Here is an 18,343-nt window from a genome sequence, read left to right as displayed (position 1 = left end):
TGACGGATGGTGGATCTGATGGTTACATTTTCCACTAGTGCTGGATGTTTTTGCCGGGAATACCTTGTTCTTTCTAAAAACCAGGTGCCACTGTGGCTGCTGAGGTCTTTGTCTCTCTTGGGGGTGGGGAGTGAGCAGGAGCAGGGGTCACAGCCCGGTGGGTGGTTCGGGGTGCAGGAGCAGAACTGGCCAGCTGGTTTTGCTCGCATTCCTATGTGTCAGGAAAAATCATATCTGAAGCAATTTGCCAGGAATGCAATGGCTGGGAATTCAGGCACAGGCCAGCCAGGAACAGCCTGTGGTGAAACATAGCCCTCAGAACTGCTGGGCACCTGTGTAAGGCACAGGTTTTGCCTGCTGAAGCCCCCTGAAATCCAGCTATTCCACCAGGGCAGTCCTGCAGGTACGTGAGGCATGGATTCACTCAAAGGTGAGCAAGAGCTGCCACACAGGAGGCATTGTCTGCTTGCAAGTAGTGCTTTTAGCTGCCTCGAAGATCAGGTGAAACACTAGCACTTGTTAAAGAAACCTAATCCAGCTGACTAGGGTTGTGTGATAAATGATCTCCTGTGGTCTCTCCCTTCATCAGAAGCTTTAGTATTTTCTATATTTGTGCTACATAAATTTGACCTCTAATTAAAATCAACATATTTTATCCAAGAGCCTGTACTGTTTCCTGAGAACATAAAGGCTTGTTTTTGTGTACTTTCTTTTAAAATAAAAGTAGCTATTGCAATTTATTGGCATAATTTTATCCGTGGTGAGGTTGTTCCTAATGTCTGCTGTTGGTCTGACAAAAGTGGGTTTTGTTTTGTTAGCTTTTTCATATCTGGATAGTACATATTTATCATTCTTAACTTTCAACTTCCTGATGAATTCAGAATATTTTCAGAAAACTGCTGCAGTAGGTCCTCTCAGCTTAGTCAAAAGCCATTTAAATAGAAAATAATTTTAAACAAGAAACCCTAATCCCTTTTTTCTGATTTTTTTTTTATCCAATTCCTGGGACTCCCACTGGTTGAAAGGGACTTAACTTCATTGTTTTACAGTTTTCATTTGGGACGAGATATTTTCATTAGTTGTTCTGTAACTGAAATTCTTTTAAAGTCCTTCGGGAAGGTCTGGTTCCTTGAAAGATAGCAGTTTTTGTTTTTTTAAAAAGTTTAAAGGAACATGTGAAAGGTCAGATATTGAAAAAACCATCTCAAATTCCAAGCCAACAAAGAATGAACCAGTAGAAATATGCTGGCTTCAGCTTTCACATGCTAATTTTGCTTTGGTAATTTAACAAATTGCTTTCTCTTTTAAAGGACTCTTCTGGACCAGTGGTTTTGGTCTTAATTCAAAGGCCTCCCCAAAAGTTCTTTGAAAGAAGAAGCTTTCACTCTGTTTTGTTTCTGGGGGTTTTTTTTTGTTTGTTTGTTTTTGTTTTTGTTTTTTTAGAAGAGTACCTGGCATCATTTGCCAGGTGCATATGATTGGGTTTTTGTGGGACTCCTGCAGTCAATTACTTGATTTTACACTCACTGCAGCCTGGTGCTGATCCAGAGCAGAGTGATTGGTGCTCCTGTGAGCGGAAAGACTCCTCAATGAATAGCAGACCTGGAACATCTCTGTAACTGAAAGCAAGAGTGGCAGAGGTGGATGGAGCAGTCAGGAAAGAAGCACAATTTAGAAGTGCTGCCTCCAAACCTCCTTGATAGTAGTGAAATGGTAAATTTTGGGTTTATAGCAAGTGTGTCTGTTTATTAGACCTTCAGGCAGGCAGCACATAGCTATTGTGGTGTTACAGTCTCCTGAGCAGGGATACAAGGGGAGCACTGGGAACAGATAACACCTGCTTTTTGGCGTAAGACACTAATTTTTCCGACTTCAAGTTGGCTACACTTAAAGGACAGCTACTCTGTTGCATGATGAAGGGTTCTGTTTGAAGTTCAGGTATCATCTGTGTGCCCTTCTTGCCCAGAAAAACATGTCTCACTGCCCACATTTCAACAAGATGTCCATCAAACCTTGGTGGCAACTGTTGCATAGATTTGTGTGCTTTAATTCTTCTTGTATCCGTTTTGTTACTTCTCCCTGAAATGTGAAATACCTGTTGATACTTTACTGAAATATTAATATTGTTAGCTGGTGTGGTGTGGACCAAATTGAAATGGTCAAACATCTGAGTCCAGGCACTTTGCAAACTGAGATATCTGTCACTGTATGTGCAGCAGAAACTAATTCATGTGGGTACTTTTCTTAACCACAGGAGATACCTAATCCATCTTCAATCTAGTACTGTCACATTAGTGTAAAACTTGACACAATCTAATCTGTGTCATATTCTTACCTTCCCAGAATCTATTACAAAAGAAGCTGACGATGAAGGTGATGATGATGACGATGAAGAAGATGACGAAGATGACGACGATTCTGTAGTTAAAGAGGAAAATGGTGTGTTAGTCTTGAATGATGCCAACTTTGACACCTTCACTGCAGACAAGGACACCGTGCTGCTGGAGTTCTACGCACCATGGTGGGTTCACAGTGGCACCTCCACGGGTCCAGCGTCAGAGGGCTGCTCTGCCAGGACAAGCTCCTAAAAAGTGACTTTGGGTTGCCATTTTAAAGGTGACAAAGGAGTGACTTGCCTGCAGGAGATGCCCAGGGCTCTGCTCTAGTCCAGAAAAAGAGATGGTTCTGGTGGTGGGGAAGAACCTTTTTTTCCTGCCCCTGTACCATGCAATAACCAACAGCCGCTCCTGTTCCACAGATGTGGGTCATACTGAGGGATCCTGTGCCAAGGGGAGGACAAGCCTGATTCTTTCCCTGGTTTATGCCTGTCAGGGAACAGAAATGGTCCCAGTGAGGCCCAGAAAAGTCATGCAGTGTGGTCTTGCAGCCTGCTATCATCCTGTGCCAGTGCTGGACCACTGAGAACGTGTGTACTTGCTCACCTAGATGGAGTAATCAAGGCTCCCCTAGCAGGGGAATTGCCAGAAGGTTTTCCTTTCCAAATTCACATTTCTGTCCTTGCCGGAAGGGTGTGGAGTGGTTAGGGACACAGCTTGTTTGTATTATCAGTTTAAGTGTTGCCTTATACATCTGCCTAATGATGGCAGTTCTGCTGGCATCCCAGGGTGTACAGCACCACTGGTCTGCTCCAGGGAGCTACAATGGATTTACCTGAATATAACCAAGACAAAGGACTTAGGCCAGGATGTGTGTTCTCTTGCATTCTTATGTTCAAAAGCATTAGGGATGGTTACTGGAGTAAAACATGGTAGAAGATACTTTCAGTAGAGTTGCTGAGTTAGTGTTGCAGCCAGAGCCTTTCCTTTGTGGCTCAGTGATACAAACATGACTTACTCATTGGTCTTTCTCTAGCCTTTGAATAGAGGGGGAATATGATCTTGCTTGAGAAGTTGCATTTTAACTTGTGCCATTCGTGTCACAGAGAATCCCCTTCCTGCTTGGCTGTAGGCACTAATTCTACAAACTGTAGTTTGCCTGCATGAAAACTAAACATGAAGTTCAGTTTATCTGAGCAGAAGGATGTATGACTAAACAGCTCTCCTATTTTTCTATTCCCCCTCCTTCCAGCTGAGATGCTAAGGAGTAAAGGCTATCTGCCGTGCACTTCTTTCTGCTTTCCTACATTTTCCTGGTTTCATCTTTAGCTTGTTACCATGGTGGGTGGGAGATTTCATTTGGCCAACTTGACTGCTGGTTCATTTTCTCTTTACTTCAATTTAGGGTGCTAGGGAGAGAAGATGAACCTTGGTTAGGGAGAAGCTGAAGTTGAGGAGGAAGGGAAGAAGGAAGGAGTGAGCATAGTACAACTTTGTTGTAAAAGCAGTTGTTGAATTTTTTACAGTGGTTTTATAAAGCATATGGCAATACATTCCACGTTGAATGAAAATTAAGAAAAATCAAGGTTTTGATATGGACATGCAGTACATTAGCTACAGTTGCTCTCCATCTCTCCACGATCTGAACATGTAGCAAGACAAACATTTCTGTGCTGATGATGTGGACATCTGTCAGAAGGCATCCTGGAATTGCAGAGCAGCAGAGCACCTCTGTGTGTCTGTCGTACATTTGCATACCTACTTGTGTCTTCTTCTGACAGGTGTGGGCACTGCAAGCAGTTTGCTCCTGAGTATGAGAAGATAGCCAAAACTCTGAAGGAAAATGACCCTCCTATTCCAGTAGCCAAAATAGATGCTACTGCAGCCACTTCACTGTCGAGTCGTTTCGATGTCAGTGGCTACCCAACCATCAAAATCCTGAAAAAAGGCCAAGCTGTTGACTACGATGGGTCTCGGACAGAAGATGGTAAGCACCTGTCCCTTGCAGTTCCCTGTAACAAAACAAAGTAGCCTATGATCTTATTTCTTAATATGTGGCTGTTTTGAAGGGCCCTGATCTCAAGTTATTTATCTTAAAACAAGTAATATTATGAATGCTGAAATTTTCCCTGTTTTCTCAACAGGCTGCATGCTAGAGGACAATTTTGCAGGTAGTGGGTAGTGCTGTTACTGACAGAAGGTTTCTAGAAATATGACTTGACTAGAAGAGGAGACAGTCTCATGTTTGCTGAAGGATCAGCCAAAAAACATTTGATATATATATATTGGCTGTATTTTGCTTAATTAATATGTCCAGCTCTAGTCAGAGGGGGAAAACCTACCTTTTCTGTCTGAGGTGGAATTCAGTGCTTCAAAGTACAGATCTGTGCTCTGCATAAGACACTCTATGGGGTGAAGAGAAGACCTTCTGGTAATGCCAGCAAGGAAATAAGGTATAAAACAGCTTGATTGAGAGAGTGTTCTCATGTAAGCTTGATGTGTAAGCATTGGTCCAGCACTGTGCTTACCCTCTGATTTCAAATTCTTGCATTTGGCATGCTACTGGTATGATAAAATGCATGCTTGCTAATTGGGTTACTAAACTGTGTTTCAGCTATTGTGGCCAAAGTCAAGGAGGTTTCTGACCCCAACTGGACCCCTCCACCTGAAGCTACTCTGGTATTGACCCAGGATAATTTTGACGAAGTTGTGAATGATGCTGACATAATCCTGGTGGAGTTCTATGCTCCATGGTAAGCAAGAAGGCAGCCACCTGTATTTGTCTAGGACAGATGGCCTGAACACACGTGGTGGGCCTGTCTTCCATTGCTATGCCTCGTTACACACCTTTGCCTCATGCAAAGCTCTGGTGTACCTCAGTTCTAATCTGCACCTGGGATTACGTTGCACATCCCTAGCGGACTAGACTGGATCTGTGTCTCAGCAAGGGGTGGTGTCCAGATCTTCACTGGAGGTTCACAATATTTACTGATTTGGGAACACACTGAGATACTGAAAACCAAAAGGAATTGGTCCTTAGCTTAAAAATGAAGCTACCTATAGTAATGTGAGGCCAGGCACAGAGGCCAGCTTCAGGTTGCAGAGACACATCTTCCATGGCTGAAGTGTCCTCTGTAGATGCAGTGATCCCATTTCTGCATGCTGAAGACTTAACTCTTCCACTCCAGGGGTAGGAGGTACCTGGCAGGCTTAGTGGCTTGTAAGAAGTGCCCTCTGCTCTCCCTCTCTAGGTGTGGCCACTGCAAGAGGCTTGCTCCAGAGTACGAGAAGGCTGCCCAGGAGCTCAGCAAGCGCACGCCTCCCATCCCCCTGGCTAAAGTCGATGCCACGGCTGAAACGGAGCTTGCAAAGAAGTTTGATGTCACTGGCTACCCAACCCTCAAAATATTCCGCAAGGGCAAGCCTTACGACTACAGTGGTCCACGGGAAAAATACGGTACTCCAACTTTACTTACAAGAAAAACTGCTTTTTCTTGTGCTCTGAAAAATATTTTGACCTATCTGTTGGACTCGCAGACTTGTTAATGTCATAGTAGCAGTAGCTGGGGAAAACAGAAAGATTCTGCTCTCATACCTACACAGGATATTTAAATTTGTCTCTAGTCTTCATAACATCTTTTGGTGGTAGTGTCAGCTCCTTTCAATATCGAGTAAGTTAAATACACTTGATGAAGCAGTGGCAGTATGGGTAAATGGGCAGGTTTTAATTATACTGGAATGCACCTTGAGGGCTGGCAAAAATACTCAATATTAAGTTTTAATTAGACTTTAGACTATTTAAGTAGCACCTTGGCTTATAATAGATTCAGGAGACAGTGAAGTGTCTGGACTTTCAGAAAGGAGCATTGCTTGCAAGATCAACTGATATTCATGGATTGTGTGCTTGGTCACCTCTTCTGAAACCAACCTGAAAGGGAATATTCAGAACTGCAGCTTTAAAAACGTGGGCTGAAGTCTTGCTGATTTGGTCTTCAGGTTATTGTGGGAGGGCTGCACAGGAGGAAAGGTGTTCATGGGAAGTGTGACATTAAATGTTTTAGATGGAATGCCCAAATCTTTCCATTCAATAAATGTTCTAAGCAACTTTTCGGGGGCACGTTTCTCTCACAGGTATTGTCGACTACATGATTGAACAGGCTGGTCCTCCATCCAAACAGATTCAGGCTACCAAGCAAGTACAAGAATTTCTGAAGGATGGGGATGATGTCATCATCATTGGTGTCTTTAGTGGAGAGAATGACAAAACCTATCAGCTGTATCAGGAAGCAGGTAAAGAATGTTTTAAAATATTAATGGAATATATGTTTTGTTGGGATTCTGCTTTGGACTTTGGGCATGGAGAGATCATTTATTTCTGCTCTAGTTCAGTAGGGAGGGTTGGAGAGGAGAAGTAGGAGGAGGAAGGGTGATCTGCTACTTGCACTCAAAAAATACGCTCACTCCAGATTTTGTAACTAAGGTGTCAGCAGGTCACAGAATATACCTCTGCTTGGTCATTGTGTCACTAAAAACATGTAGACTAGAGAGGAGGGAAAAATTCTTTCCTGAGGAACAAACCACAATTTCTTGGCTTAAAGCCTGGATATGTTTGCTGTCTGTTACTCTGGTTTCATATCTGGCAGCCCAGAGTCAGTTGTCACCAAACTCATTTTGGATGAGAGGCCTGAAGCAAGGATCATCATCCACTTCTGGGTCAGTTTAGTTAGACCATTCCTGGCAACCTATCTATGTCTGATTCTGGGGCTGCTGTCATAGCTGGATTAGGAGCTCATTTGTTTGCCTCAGCATGGGAAGACAGAGAACTGTTTCCCAGGCTGTCCCAAAGCAAATAGTTTGGCTAGCTGACCTATTTGGGGGGAGGCCAAGAGGTAAGAGATTGACAAAAGGATAACTGTTTTGCTGTTATATGTTTTGGAAGCTGTTCAAGGTGTTTGAGTGTGTAGAATAACTCACCAAGTGGATGGGTTGTTGAACAGCATTCAGATAGTGCTGCTGGAATTGTATGTATGTTCACATGCTTCTCACCCCTGGATGAGACCTGTTGTCTAAGACTGGGTTGTTCTATGTCACTTAGAGAACAGGAAGACCATTTCCTTGTAGTTATCTCAGTCACAGTCTGTCAGTTCACTTTCTAATGACTTTTCCTTCACCTTAACCTTAATTTTTCAGCTAATGGTTTGAGAGAAGATTATAAGTTCCATCACACCTTCAGCAACGAGATTGCAAAACTATTGAAAGTTTCTCCAGGAAAACTGGTTGTCATGCAGCCAGAAAAATTTCAGTCGAAGCACGAGTCCAAGATGCACGTTCTGAATCTTAAAGTGAGTAGATGGTCCAGAGCTAAAATGTTTGTGTGTGGGACTGAAGGTTCTCTTTCTCTGAATTACAATCAGTTGGCATCTTCCTGTTGGAAGTACTCCTACTAGATATTTGAGTCATCCTGTTTGTCCACTGAAACTGTATTTCTTTTTCAAGAGGACTTTAGGAAATTAGTCCAGATGTTATGTTTTCAAATAATAATTTGTCCATACAATATTCAGTGCTCAAAAGTTTGAAGAAAATGTGGTGGCAGCCTTGTTTCTGTAGCACATCCTTCCCTCTTTCACATTCATGTGTGTCCCAATATTGGTTTTTTAGTAGTGTGTAGCAGAAATGCTGCTTAAATCTGTTTGCTTGAACTTTTGTCACTATTTCTTTACAGGACTCTACAGATGGATCTGAGATTAAAGAGCATGTGCTAAAACATGCTTTGCCTCTGGTTGGTCATCGCAAGCCTTCCAACGATGCCAAGAGATACTCCAAGCGTCCTCTGGTGGTTGTCTACTACTCTGTGGACTTCAGTTTCGACTACCGTGTTGGTGGGTTTGCTACAATTACCCTTCCTTCACTTTGAGAGGAAGCAGGCACAAAATAACTAGAAATTACCATTTCTGTCCTGTTCTGGTTTTTCAGCTACTCAGTACTGGAGAAGCAAAGTCCTGGAAGTGGCTAAAGATTTCCCAGAATATGTGTTTGCTGTTTCTGATGAGGAAGATTATTCTTCTGAAATAAAGGATTTGGGCCTGCTTGAGAGTGGAGAGGATGTCAACGCTGCCATTCTGGATGAAGGTGGCAAGAAGTACGCCATGGAGCCAGAAGAGTTTGACTCTGATGTACTCAGGCAGTTTGTGGTGGCATTCAAAAAAGGTACAGTTTCTAAAACAAGGTTCTCTAAGCTATTTTGTTTATGCTTCCAAGAGTTGTTTCCTGAGGCAATGGCTCCAGTAAACAGAGTCTGTTTTACAAGCCTAAAATGTTCCTGTGGCTTTAAAGTGTGAGCTGGTCATTCATATTTTGGGACTACTATATTAAATCATGTGTTATTACTTTGTGGGTGGACAGCCATAAAAAGAGAAGCGTTCTAGGGGGAATTTGAAAAAAAACCTGTTGCCTGTATTTCATGAGGTTATTGGGCCAAAAGGTCACCATTTAAGTAGCCTGTGTTTCATCCTGAGGGAAGTTCATTTGCTGGTGCAGTGAATTTTCCCTGGCAGGAGGATGTACTTCTGCCCTTTCTTAGGGGAGATTGTAAGGGCTGCTCTTACCACATTCTAACAGTGTTGTGTGTGTTTTGCTTCCTTCTAGGAAAACTGAAGCCAATTGTGAAGTCCCAGCCAGTGCCAAAAAATAACAAAGGGCCTGTGAAAGTGGTAGTGGGTAAAACTTTTGATACCATAGTGATGGATCCAAAGAATGATGTTCTCATAGAGTTCTATGCCCCATGGTGTGGACACTGCAAGAAACTAGAACCAGTGTATAATGAGCTAGGCAAAAAATACAAGAATGAGAAAAATCTGATTATAGCCAAGATGGATGCTACTGCCAACGACGTGACAAATGACCACTACAAAGTGGAGGGATTCCCCACCATCTACTTTGCTCCAAAGGACAAGAAGAACAACCCGATTAAATTTGAAGGCGGGGACAGAGATTTAGAGCATTTGAGCAAATTTATAGAGGAGCATGCAACAAAACTCTCCAGAACAAAAGAAGAGCTTTAGATAAGATGAGGGTGGAGAAGAAAAGTTGTTTGTACAATGTAGTTAAAATCAAGTTACTGACAAAACTTGATGACAGAAGAATTAAGCAGTTTTGAGCAAAGAGATTCTTGAGCAGTAAAGCAATTTCAGTATCTTTTTTTTTTTTATATGGCAGATGAGTTTTTTTCTGGACACTGAACTTAATACTCTAATATGAATGTCTTATGTTAGTTACGGTTTTGATCTTTGGAGAAAAATACATCCTTTATTTTTTGTGACTATCTCAAGCTTTGTTCTTTGACTCCAATGCAGCTGTTTTTAAGTTAAAGCATACTACCAAAAAGAGAGAAGCAGATCCCTCAGACAAACAGATTTCTCTTATTTGTTGTTATGGTTACTGGGGAGAGCAGTCTTTTCAGGTAGTCTTTCTGTTATGTTTCTTTGTACCTACTCATGTGACTCTATCACTGTATTCATAGCTGAGGATAAGAATGGAGGTTTTCTAAAGTGTGCATGAATTATTTGGTCCTACTGAGATAAGACACAGGGACTTGCTAACGAAATATGCTCTAGACCTGTTTTAGCTTTGTGCCTCTCTTTAGAGAGGGTGATGCTAAAATAGTAAGTTTTTCTAATGTACCTCTCTTTACTAGTCCTTATTGATCTATTTACATCTCAGTCTTCCTGAATGTGTTTTGGAGTAATTGGAGTATGGCACAAAAAGAGCATCTAGTGGGTGGAAATGCTGGGATTCTGGTGTCAGATCTATGTGTTACTGTCTCCTTTCCTTTTGCAGAGAGGAAAGTTTGATAGTTATTCTTTGGGCAAGCAGACTGAGACCTTCTAACAGCCTTTATTCCTGTAGCAGGTATTGCAGGTACAAAGAATAATCACATCCTCTCTGTGCTGCCCTTGGGAGTATATGCATTTAAAAGTGGGCTTTTATCTTGAATGGCCCAGTTTAGATATGTCAGTAAATTTATGGGCCATGTTGAGGTTGCAGACCTATGCTCTCTAGAAGTGCTGTCTGCCTCTTCTCAGAGCTGTGAGGCTGCGGTGTGTGCAACTTGAGTGTCCCTGAGGCAGTTTTGATTCACATTTTGTTTTACAGGTAGTTCTTCTCCTAGCAGCACTGTTTTGTGTCTTGCAAAATATGACCAGTCTTCCTTGAGTAATTGCTTGTTGCATTCGTTTTTAGATTTTTGGAGGGTGTGTAAATCTAAAACCACTACCCAATCTTTTTTTTTCCTTCTGGGGAGATGCACTCTTCTGTGTAGCAAGGATAAACCCATGTCCAGGAGGTGGCTGTTCAGGTAGAGTCTGGGGACCCAAAGGGACTGCAAGGGGGTACATAGTCCTTATACTTTCCTACTGCACTTGGCATCCCTATTGAAGGGGTGTCCTTCCCTTCTGCCTTAAGGGGGGGACTGTCCCCCACTGTTAACAACCCACACAGCAAAGCATAACTATCAAATTATTCTTGCGAAGGTGTATGGGACTGCAGGAAGGCTTTCCCTTAATTAATGGTTTAGCCAAAGATAGTGAACAAAGCTCACCAGCAGATTATGAGTGAGAGGGACAGTATCAAATCTCTTGGGAGTGCTGGGATGTGCCTGAATGCTATTCAGCTCCTACTCTTTATCAGCAAAAGCTGGGAAATGCTAAGCAAGTAAGTGTTGAAGCAGTGTCATCATTTACCTCGGGCCCTGGCATTGTCCATCCCCTCTTTTCACATTAGAGGGCTTTTTCTTTCTACTGTCCTTAAGTGGACAGATGGCTGTTAAGCTTAGACAGTATTTCATGTATAAGACTCTTACCAGATAAGGTGCATTATCTTCCCATCTACTGTCATTTCTCTTTGCAGCTCTTCTGCAGAGCTTTCAAAAGCTGTAATCTATTCTAAATGTATTGTGCAGGCAACAGGAGTGAGATGAGACTTAGCTGAACACCAGAGGTGATTTTTTTTCAGCTTTAGAAAATATACATACAAGTGAAGTAACAAGTTCAGTCCTATCTGCCAGTGTTATTAATTCAGTTCTTCAAAGAGCTAGGCACAGGCTTTTTAAATCAGTTCTTAAAACAGTTCAGGTTCTATGCCTAAGCAAATACCTCACACCATGCTGTGGGGAACTAAAATGCTCCTTGTTAGTTGATTGCAGACTTAAATGGTTTTATTTCAAAACAGCTGCTGTCTAACTAACAGGGGAATATGGATAAATATGGAACTTGTAGAAGAAGGGGTGAAGAGTCCCTTATTGGTGGTGAAGGACTTCAGTCATGGCTGAGGCACCATTCTTCTAGGACAGTAAGGGTTATAGTTGAGCGTGAGCATTTCTCACCTCCCTTCTGACAAGTGCTAAATTATTAACATTGTCATTGCCAATGCTGTACTGTTCCTTTAAACTGCTTCCTCCCACAGGAGCCAATCCCTTTCTGGGGTGAAACCTCTGCAGCCTCCAGGGAGCCCCTCTGGCAATAGAGGACACAAGGTCCAGAGGAGTGTCCTAGATGTGCTTGCTCAGTGCTCCTGCCACCTCTCTCTCTCTTCCTTGCCTCCACAGGCAGCCTGGTACACAAACAGTTCCTTCAGTATGGTGCTGAAACCCTGACTCTTGTTCAGGAGCAGTAGTGCTTAAGTCAGAGCTGAATAGGAATACAGTAACAAGTACTGCTTACAGTTTCCTGATAACAGTGAGCTGCAAGAGCAGGCAGTGTTACCCCTATCAGGTTATGGATTTAGATTATGAGCAGTAGAGGGGATGAGGATTTGTTCCATCCTTTCACTGGTGTCACCTGGCCACATTTCCTGCGAGTCCTTGCTGTGCCACTCACACTCACCTTGGCGTCTGCATGTCATAATAAATGCATTTATAACTCCCCAGCAAGATGAGGATACTGTTGCCTCTAAGCTTTGGGCAGAGTTGCAGTGGAAAGCAAATTGCTTTCCTTAGTTCAAGTATACTACCCTCTGCTGTGTGCACTGTCAACATCACCTGAACTCTGTGAAACTCACTGGGATGGATACACCATGAGGTCTGTCATCTCTGTACAGAAAGTGATATTAATGTGATTGATGCATTCTAAGGACACCAGGTCATACCATCTTTTGGAATTTGTTAAATGCATTATGCAACCCTGCTTTTTGCCTCCTGAGGCATTAGGATGCTTTCCTAAACATCCTAAATTATTTTATTAAAGAGTTACCTAAATGCTGCTGATTTGTGCTGTGCTGTGTAGCTTTGGTGTTCCCTTCTTACAGAAGAAAAATAAAAAAGTGCAGTGCAAGAGAATAAGGCAGCTCTCTTCACTTGCTCTTTGCCACAGCTGCCTGAGCCTATGACATAATTTCTGATTATAGTTCCAGTTGGAAGAGATCCTGCAGTTTATGCTTCAGCACAGATTGATTTGTGTAATATTAAAAGTCCATGGAGCCTGACCTAGTGTATTTCCCACACATGCATCCTCTTGGAAACAAACTTATTTCTGTAAACTGTAGTACATCTTAAAGTAGTCAGACTTGGGACTTGTCCAGGGTCAGGTCCTTTCCCTGAAGGCTTAAGAACTAAGGTAGGCAGCAACTGTAGCACAGCTGGTGCTCCTTGAGGAATGAGTTTTTCTGTACTGTGTCCGTGACAGTAAATTCTGGCCTGGCATCTTGATACTGCATTAAGTATGGTTTTTTTAGTACTGAAAGAAATTTGTTAACAGCAGAGGGTTTGCAGTCAAGGTTGTTACCTGGTTTCTACTCTCAGCAATTTTGTATGTCCAAACTGCTAATTATGGTAGTTCCTGGATATGGCCCACGATTTGGCTGGTGGCAAGCAAGAAAGGCACTGCAGAGCTGGTGCCACAAAGATTTCTCTGCCCTCTTGTGCTGAGGAAACAGCCTTCTGGAAAGTAGAACATGAATAAATGATACAGGTTAAAGGCTTCTCAGAAAGTAGCATTTACTGTAGTGATCAGACTGCTGTCCTTTCTTTTTTGGTAGGCAAGAGAAGCCTGCGCAAACTCTGTGCTCCAAAAGGCCTTTTGCTGACAGCCTCATTGGTAATGGACACTGGTCAGAGGGCTGAGTGTTGCAGTCTGTGTGCTCAGACCTTGATGTGGGTAGTGAGTAAGTCAAGCCCTGTGCAAACTGTGTAATCTGCTTAGTCAAACTGGTATAAACCCTTGTATTTGTTGTGCAATTTGGCTTTGGTTTGCTGTGCTTGAGTTGCAGAACTCCCTGTGTCAGTGCAGATCAGGGATCTATGAGCAAGCCTAGCAAAATTCAGTGCAGTAGCATCTTGGATCAGTTGCCAGGCGTTTCTAAGACTTCAGCACAGCTTGAAGAGTCACAGGAATCACTGCATGTCACTGCAGTGCGTGTGCCAGAGGAGGGCTCTTCAGTTGCTGACTACAAAGGGCTTCCCTTCTTTTCCTGCCTGGAGCCACAGTAGGTTGTGTGAAGCCATGCAACCATGTGCAGAAGAAATGTTTTATTACCATGCACAACCTGTCTTCATATCTGCCCAGAATCCTACTCACAAATCAATTGTTTTTGTTCAACACCCTTGGAGGTTGCTCTGCATTTGAAGCCAGTTCCTTTAGACAGAGCTTTGCCTGCTCTCAGGCCACAGACTGATGCCATGTTAATGTTAGTGCTGGATTTTCTGTGTCAGGAGCAGCTGGTTTTATGTGAAGCCATTGTGCTGTAATCTGGACAAGCTCTATATGTACCATGAAAAATAAATGATCATGTCTTTGTAGAGGCTAGATGAGGTGGCTTGGGTCTGGAGAGACATGACCAGTCTCCAGTTTCATCTTTGCATTCAGAGAGAAAGGGATCTGATCTGTGAACTGCTCCAAATCCTTACATTAGAAAGGTGGGAGTTTCAGTTTCAGAAATGCTATTCACATCTCAAGCTGTGTGTGACTTGGTTAACAGAAACATAAAGGAGATAAGCTATATTAATCCAGCCATGCAAATAAAACCCTTATCGCAGTCAGTAACCCAATCTTCTGAAGGATTTCCACAGGCTGGGGTTTTGAACAGCCAGTTGTTTCTTCATAGTGAAAGCTGACACTTGACAGCCTGGCCTGCATGAATACCTTTCTACTTGCCTTTGTCTAAGTTATAGTGCCCTTCCTGAAATCTGGTGTCTTTTGTCTTACAATAGGAGAGAATTGTTCTGCAATACAGCTTCGTAAAATGCTGCTCAGAATGATAAAAAAGTAAAAAAAAAAACACAGCAGAAGGTGATCTCAGGGGAGGAGGAAAAGGTAATTTATAAATTTTCCCTGAAGTTAGAGAAATTGATGCTAGACAGGGCCATTTACTCAGCTAATCTTGTTGGTTTACTCATCAGACCACAAGTTCTCTGCTGTTTGCTTTCCATATTCAGCCTAATAACTTGCATTTAACCTATGGGCCTGTCCCAAACAAAGTATGCAACACAAACTAGGTTCCATGGCTCTGCTGAGTGCTCCTGCTGCACTAACACTCATTTCTGAACCACAGAATCCACTAGAAATGGTACTGCTGCTTTGAGTAAGGGAGTTTGCATTCAGTTTGCATTCATTTTGCCATGTGAAATATTTCATATGTAACTTTTGCTGATGCCTTTGGACAGTGGACTTTAGTGATGTATTTTCATGTGGGGGTTGGCACTTCTTTTGTGATTTTGAGTTGGTTTTGGTCTTTTTCAGTCTCAAGATACCTACTAACATATAGCAAGTAAAACCCCACTAGTTTAACTGAGCTGTAGCTTTTCCCAGCCAGCAGATTGTCACCGAGGGCCTAATGACAAGAGGGTTGAGCTTCATTTAAGCTCCTTTCCCTGAGCCTGAAGGAACAGTACTAGAGCACCTGACCTCAGCAGATGCAAATTGAGAGAACTGTTTACTGGTGTGCTAGTGAGTCCATGGAAATGTCAGTGGCCTTACTATACTCTGCCTGCCTCTTTGTTTTCCTCAGAGATCACCCTTAATGTTCAATTTGGACAAACCAGCCATTCTTTCAATAGAAAAATCACATTTTAAATAAAAAAGGGTCACAGTGGGTTTGGTTTTTTTTCATTCTTTTGCTTCCGAAGTGCACCATAATTGTTAATGATCTCCTTGAAGCGTGCTGTTTGCCATAGCTACACAGCAGTGGGTGTAAGGGTGGTGCTTGCTCATGCAAGAAAATGTCCAAAAGATCTGTTAAGGATCAAAAAGTCCTCCTTTGATCACAGTGCTGTGGTAACAGTTTCAGTGTTAGGATAAAATCAGTGTTTGTTTGGAGTTATTATCCTAACAATGCAGCTTGTTTTGTTGAAAATTGTAGGAATGGTCAAACTTCAGTGTCCCAAGACATCCAGTACTTGAACACTTCAGCCTGAAGAGGAACTGTGGATATATAAGGAGCAAGTCATCCTCTTGTGCATAAAGCACTCACTTTGAAAGGCCAGACCTAAGTCACTGATGGAAAACATACTGCTTGAAAAGGAAAGAGGAAATTAGGACAATGTGTGAAGATTACTACATTTATGTCAATGAATCACAGGCAGTACCAGGCAATACAGCCAATTACATATATTTGCCACTAGTAACTACAGATCAATAACTATATGACAGCTAAAAACCAAGAGAAAACATTTATTCTGAGACATGCATCAGCTCAGATATAAAATAAGTAGAAATGTACAAAAAAGTTCTAGTGAGAATTGTAGATCTTGGGATGCTGTTTATAGGGGGAAATAACATTGCCACAAAGCTCTTTTGGTTTGAAGCATTCCTTGCTTTCATCTGGTGACTGGCTGAAATCAATAACTAATTTAGACCATGCACTTTAATAGTAATGAAATAATGAACATTTTCAGACTCAACAGAGTCTAACAGCAAAATTTAGTTTCTTCAGACACTTTGACTTCAGATAATCTATCAAATGCATTCATAAGTATCCTGCTACACTCATTTGTTTGCCACAAGAAAGGAGTGATTATTATGTGGCTCTCTGCTGTCTATGACATTTCCTTTTTCCTAGGTCAACTTTTCTTCCTTCTACTAAATAATCTTTCAGAATAAGCAAGATCTATCCAGCACTATAGATGCAACAAAATTTTCCTCATCCCAAGCCATGATTTATTAATTCCAGTAAAAGATTCATTATCAGAAAATTAGGTGACTGGCACCTGCACTGGAATGTAAAGTCTGAAGTTTGGTATCTGGGATGCACCTACAGGGTAAAAATTTCTCTGGAGGGAGAGAATCAGACAAAATCCCAAACAATGAAGCTCCAGCCAGCAGAAAAGGGCCTGAAGGCTGTCCCTCTTTCAGACCAAACACATTTCTTGAGGTCACAGAACTGTGCTTGCAGTCTGTGGTGATTGTCAGCATAGAACTCCCTTTTGGAAAGCAGGTGCCTTGACATGCTCCATCAAACAATTTATCTTTGAGCAGCAGGTGTGACTCTCCATGCTTTTACAACAGTGGTTAGACCTTCTGCCCAAGTCCAAGGAGATGCCTCTCTCTTCCTGAAAATGCTCAGATATGCATCTTTTCAGAAAATACTTTAGCTCTCTACCCATCAGAGATAGAGCTAGACTGTCCCTTCTGCCATCTCTGTTCTGCTGCACCTGTCTGACCAGGTGTAGTTTCGAAAATGAGGTTTCTATACCACTTCTCAAAAATGCTTGGCAACACTTTTAACTGTGCTCAGTGGTATTTATTTATAAATGCTTGTAGCCAGTCCTAGCTCTATGGGACAGCTCTGCTCAGAGCACCCTGCTGTGCTCCTGGCATGTCACCAGGTTAATCTAAATTAGCCAGGTTATGTTCAGTGCTTTGGAGGCTGCAGGCAATGCCTGGCAGGCTGAACCACCAAGCGTTTGGCTGGAAATGTGGATATTGCGATAGCAGGCACGGTTATAAATATTTTATAAGAGGGGGGTTTTTTTGGCTGTGATGGGGAGCTGTGCTTTTCCTTACACTAGAGCTGAGAGGCTGGGGGCAGTGATGCTCAAATGCTGCGGGAGGGTCTGCTCAGGGTGCAAAAGACTAGTCAAGTGCAGTAGTGGGAAGGGGGGAAAGAGAGAACAAGGAGATCAATCTGTAACTGACTGTGAACAATCAATTGAGATACCCCACTACCTTCGGACCAGCCGAAGACGCTTTCCTACCCCAGAGGTATTTATACCTCGCTGAGAATCACAACTTCCAGGTTATGGCTACTCCGGGAACAGTGTCCTTTATTTTCCACTGCGCAGGCATTCGGGTCTGTATTCCCGACAGCGCGGTGAAAGCCAGGGTTGCAAAGACACGCCTTTAGGGACAGGAAAAAATCCTTTCCTTCCCTCTGGGAGACCCCGCCGCATTCTGGGAGCGCTCTATGGAAATCACGAGTCCCGCCCCTGCTCCTAGCTCCGCCTCCCACCGCCCTTCCCTCGGAACGGCGCAGCTCCGCTGAGTTTCTCCCTGAGCCTCCTATGAGCTGGCTTTTCCCCCTACATCTGCCTACTGTGTTTCCGGAGATAACTGAGCTCCCACTGGGAAGCTTCTTTGCATCTCCCTCCTTCAGATTGTTTTAATCGGTGGAACGGCAAAACGGATCCATTTCCGACAGTTAAGGGAAAAGGGGAGGAAAGGAAAGGAAAGGAAAGGGAAAGGGAAAGGGAAAGGGAAAAGGAAAGGGAAAAGGAAAAGGAAAGGGATACTAGGCACTCTGATGGAGATGAGCTCTGCAGTTTCCAACCAAGGTATTTCAAACAATGGCCTGTGGAGAAGCTTTAGTGGTTCAACGTGTTTGTGCTTTGGGCCAGTGTTGAACATTTGTATCAGCTTGCTGAGAAGCTTGATGAGCACTGGAGGCAGCCCAAGGGAAGCCGTGGCAGCACATGTTTAGGATAAGTTAGGAAATGAGAGCATCCCCACCTGCCAGAAGCAAGCTGAGCTGTGGAAAGGAACTTTGTGTCTGAGAGCTTCCCTTCAGCCTATTCTTCAGCCTCT

The 18,343-nt window shown here is 42.9% G+C and overlaps 1 protein-coding gene across 1 annotated transcript in view; it reads left to right on the top strand.

The window, feature by feature from the left end:
• The window catches only part of PDIA4 (protein disulfide isomerase family A member 4), a 17,247-nt gene extending 1,831 nt beyond the window's left edge, over positions 1-15,416 (top strand). The window contains exons 3-11 of the mRNA XM_005424170.2: positions 2,344-2,521; positions 4,118-4,323; positions 4,951-5,089; positions 5,588-5,793; positions 6,468-6,626; positions 7,527-7,678; positions 8,059-8,215; positions 8,310-8,543; positions 8,982-15,416. Of these exons, the coding sequence (XP_005424227.1) occupies positions 2,344-2,521; positions 4,118-4,323; positions 4,951-5,089; positions 5,588-5,793; positions 6,468-6,626; positions 7,527-7,678; positions 8,059-8,215; positions 8,310-8,543; positions 8,982-9,397 (1,847 nt within the window). The 3' untranslated portion in view covers positions 9,398-15,416. The remainder of the gene's footprint in view (positions 1-2,343; positions 2,522-4,117; positions 4,324-4,950; positions 5,090-5,587; positions 5,794-6,467; positions 6,627-7,526; positions 7,679-8,058; positions 8,216-8,309; positions 8,544-8,981) is intronic.
• Positions 15,417-18,343: the final 2,927 nt, after the last annotated feature.

Source organism: Geospiza fortis, unplaced genomic scaffold (genome assembly GCF_000277835.1).
Source record: "Geospiza fortis unplaced genomic scaffold, GeoFor_1.0 scaffold120, whole genome shotgun sequence".
Classification (NCBI taxonomy): Eukaryota; Metazoa; Chordata; class Aves; order Passeriformes; family Thraupidae; genus Geospiza; species Geospiza fortis.
This window is presented reverse-complemented; position numbering and strand designations above follow the sequence as displayed.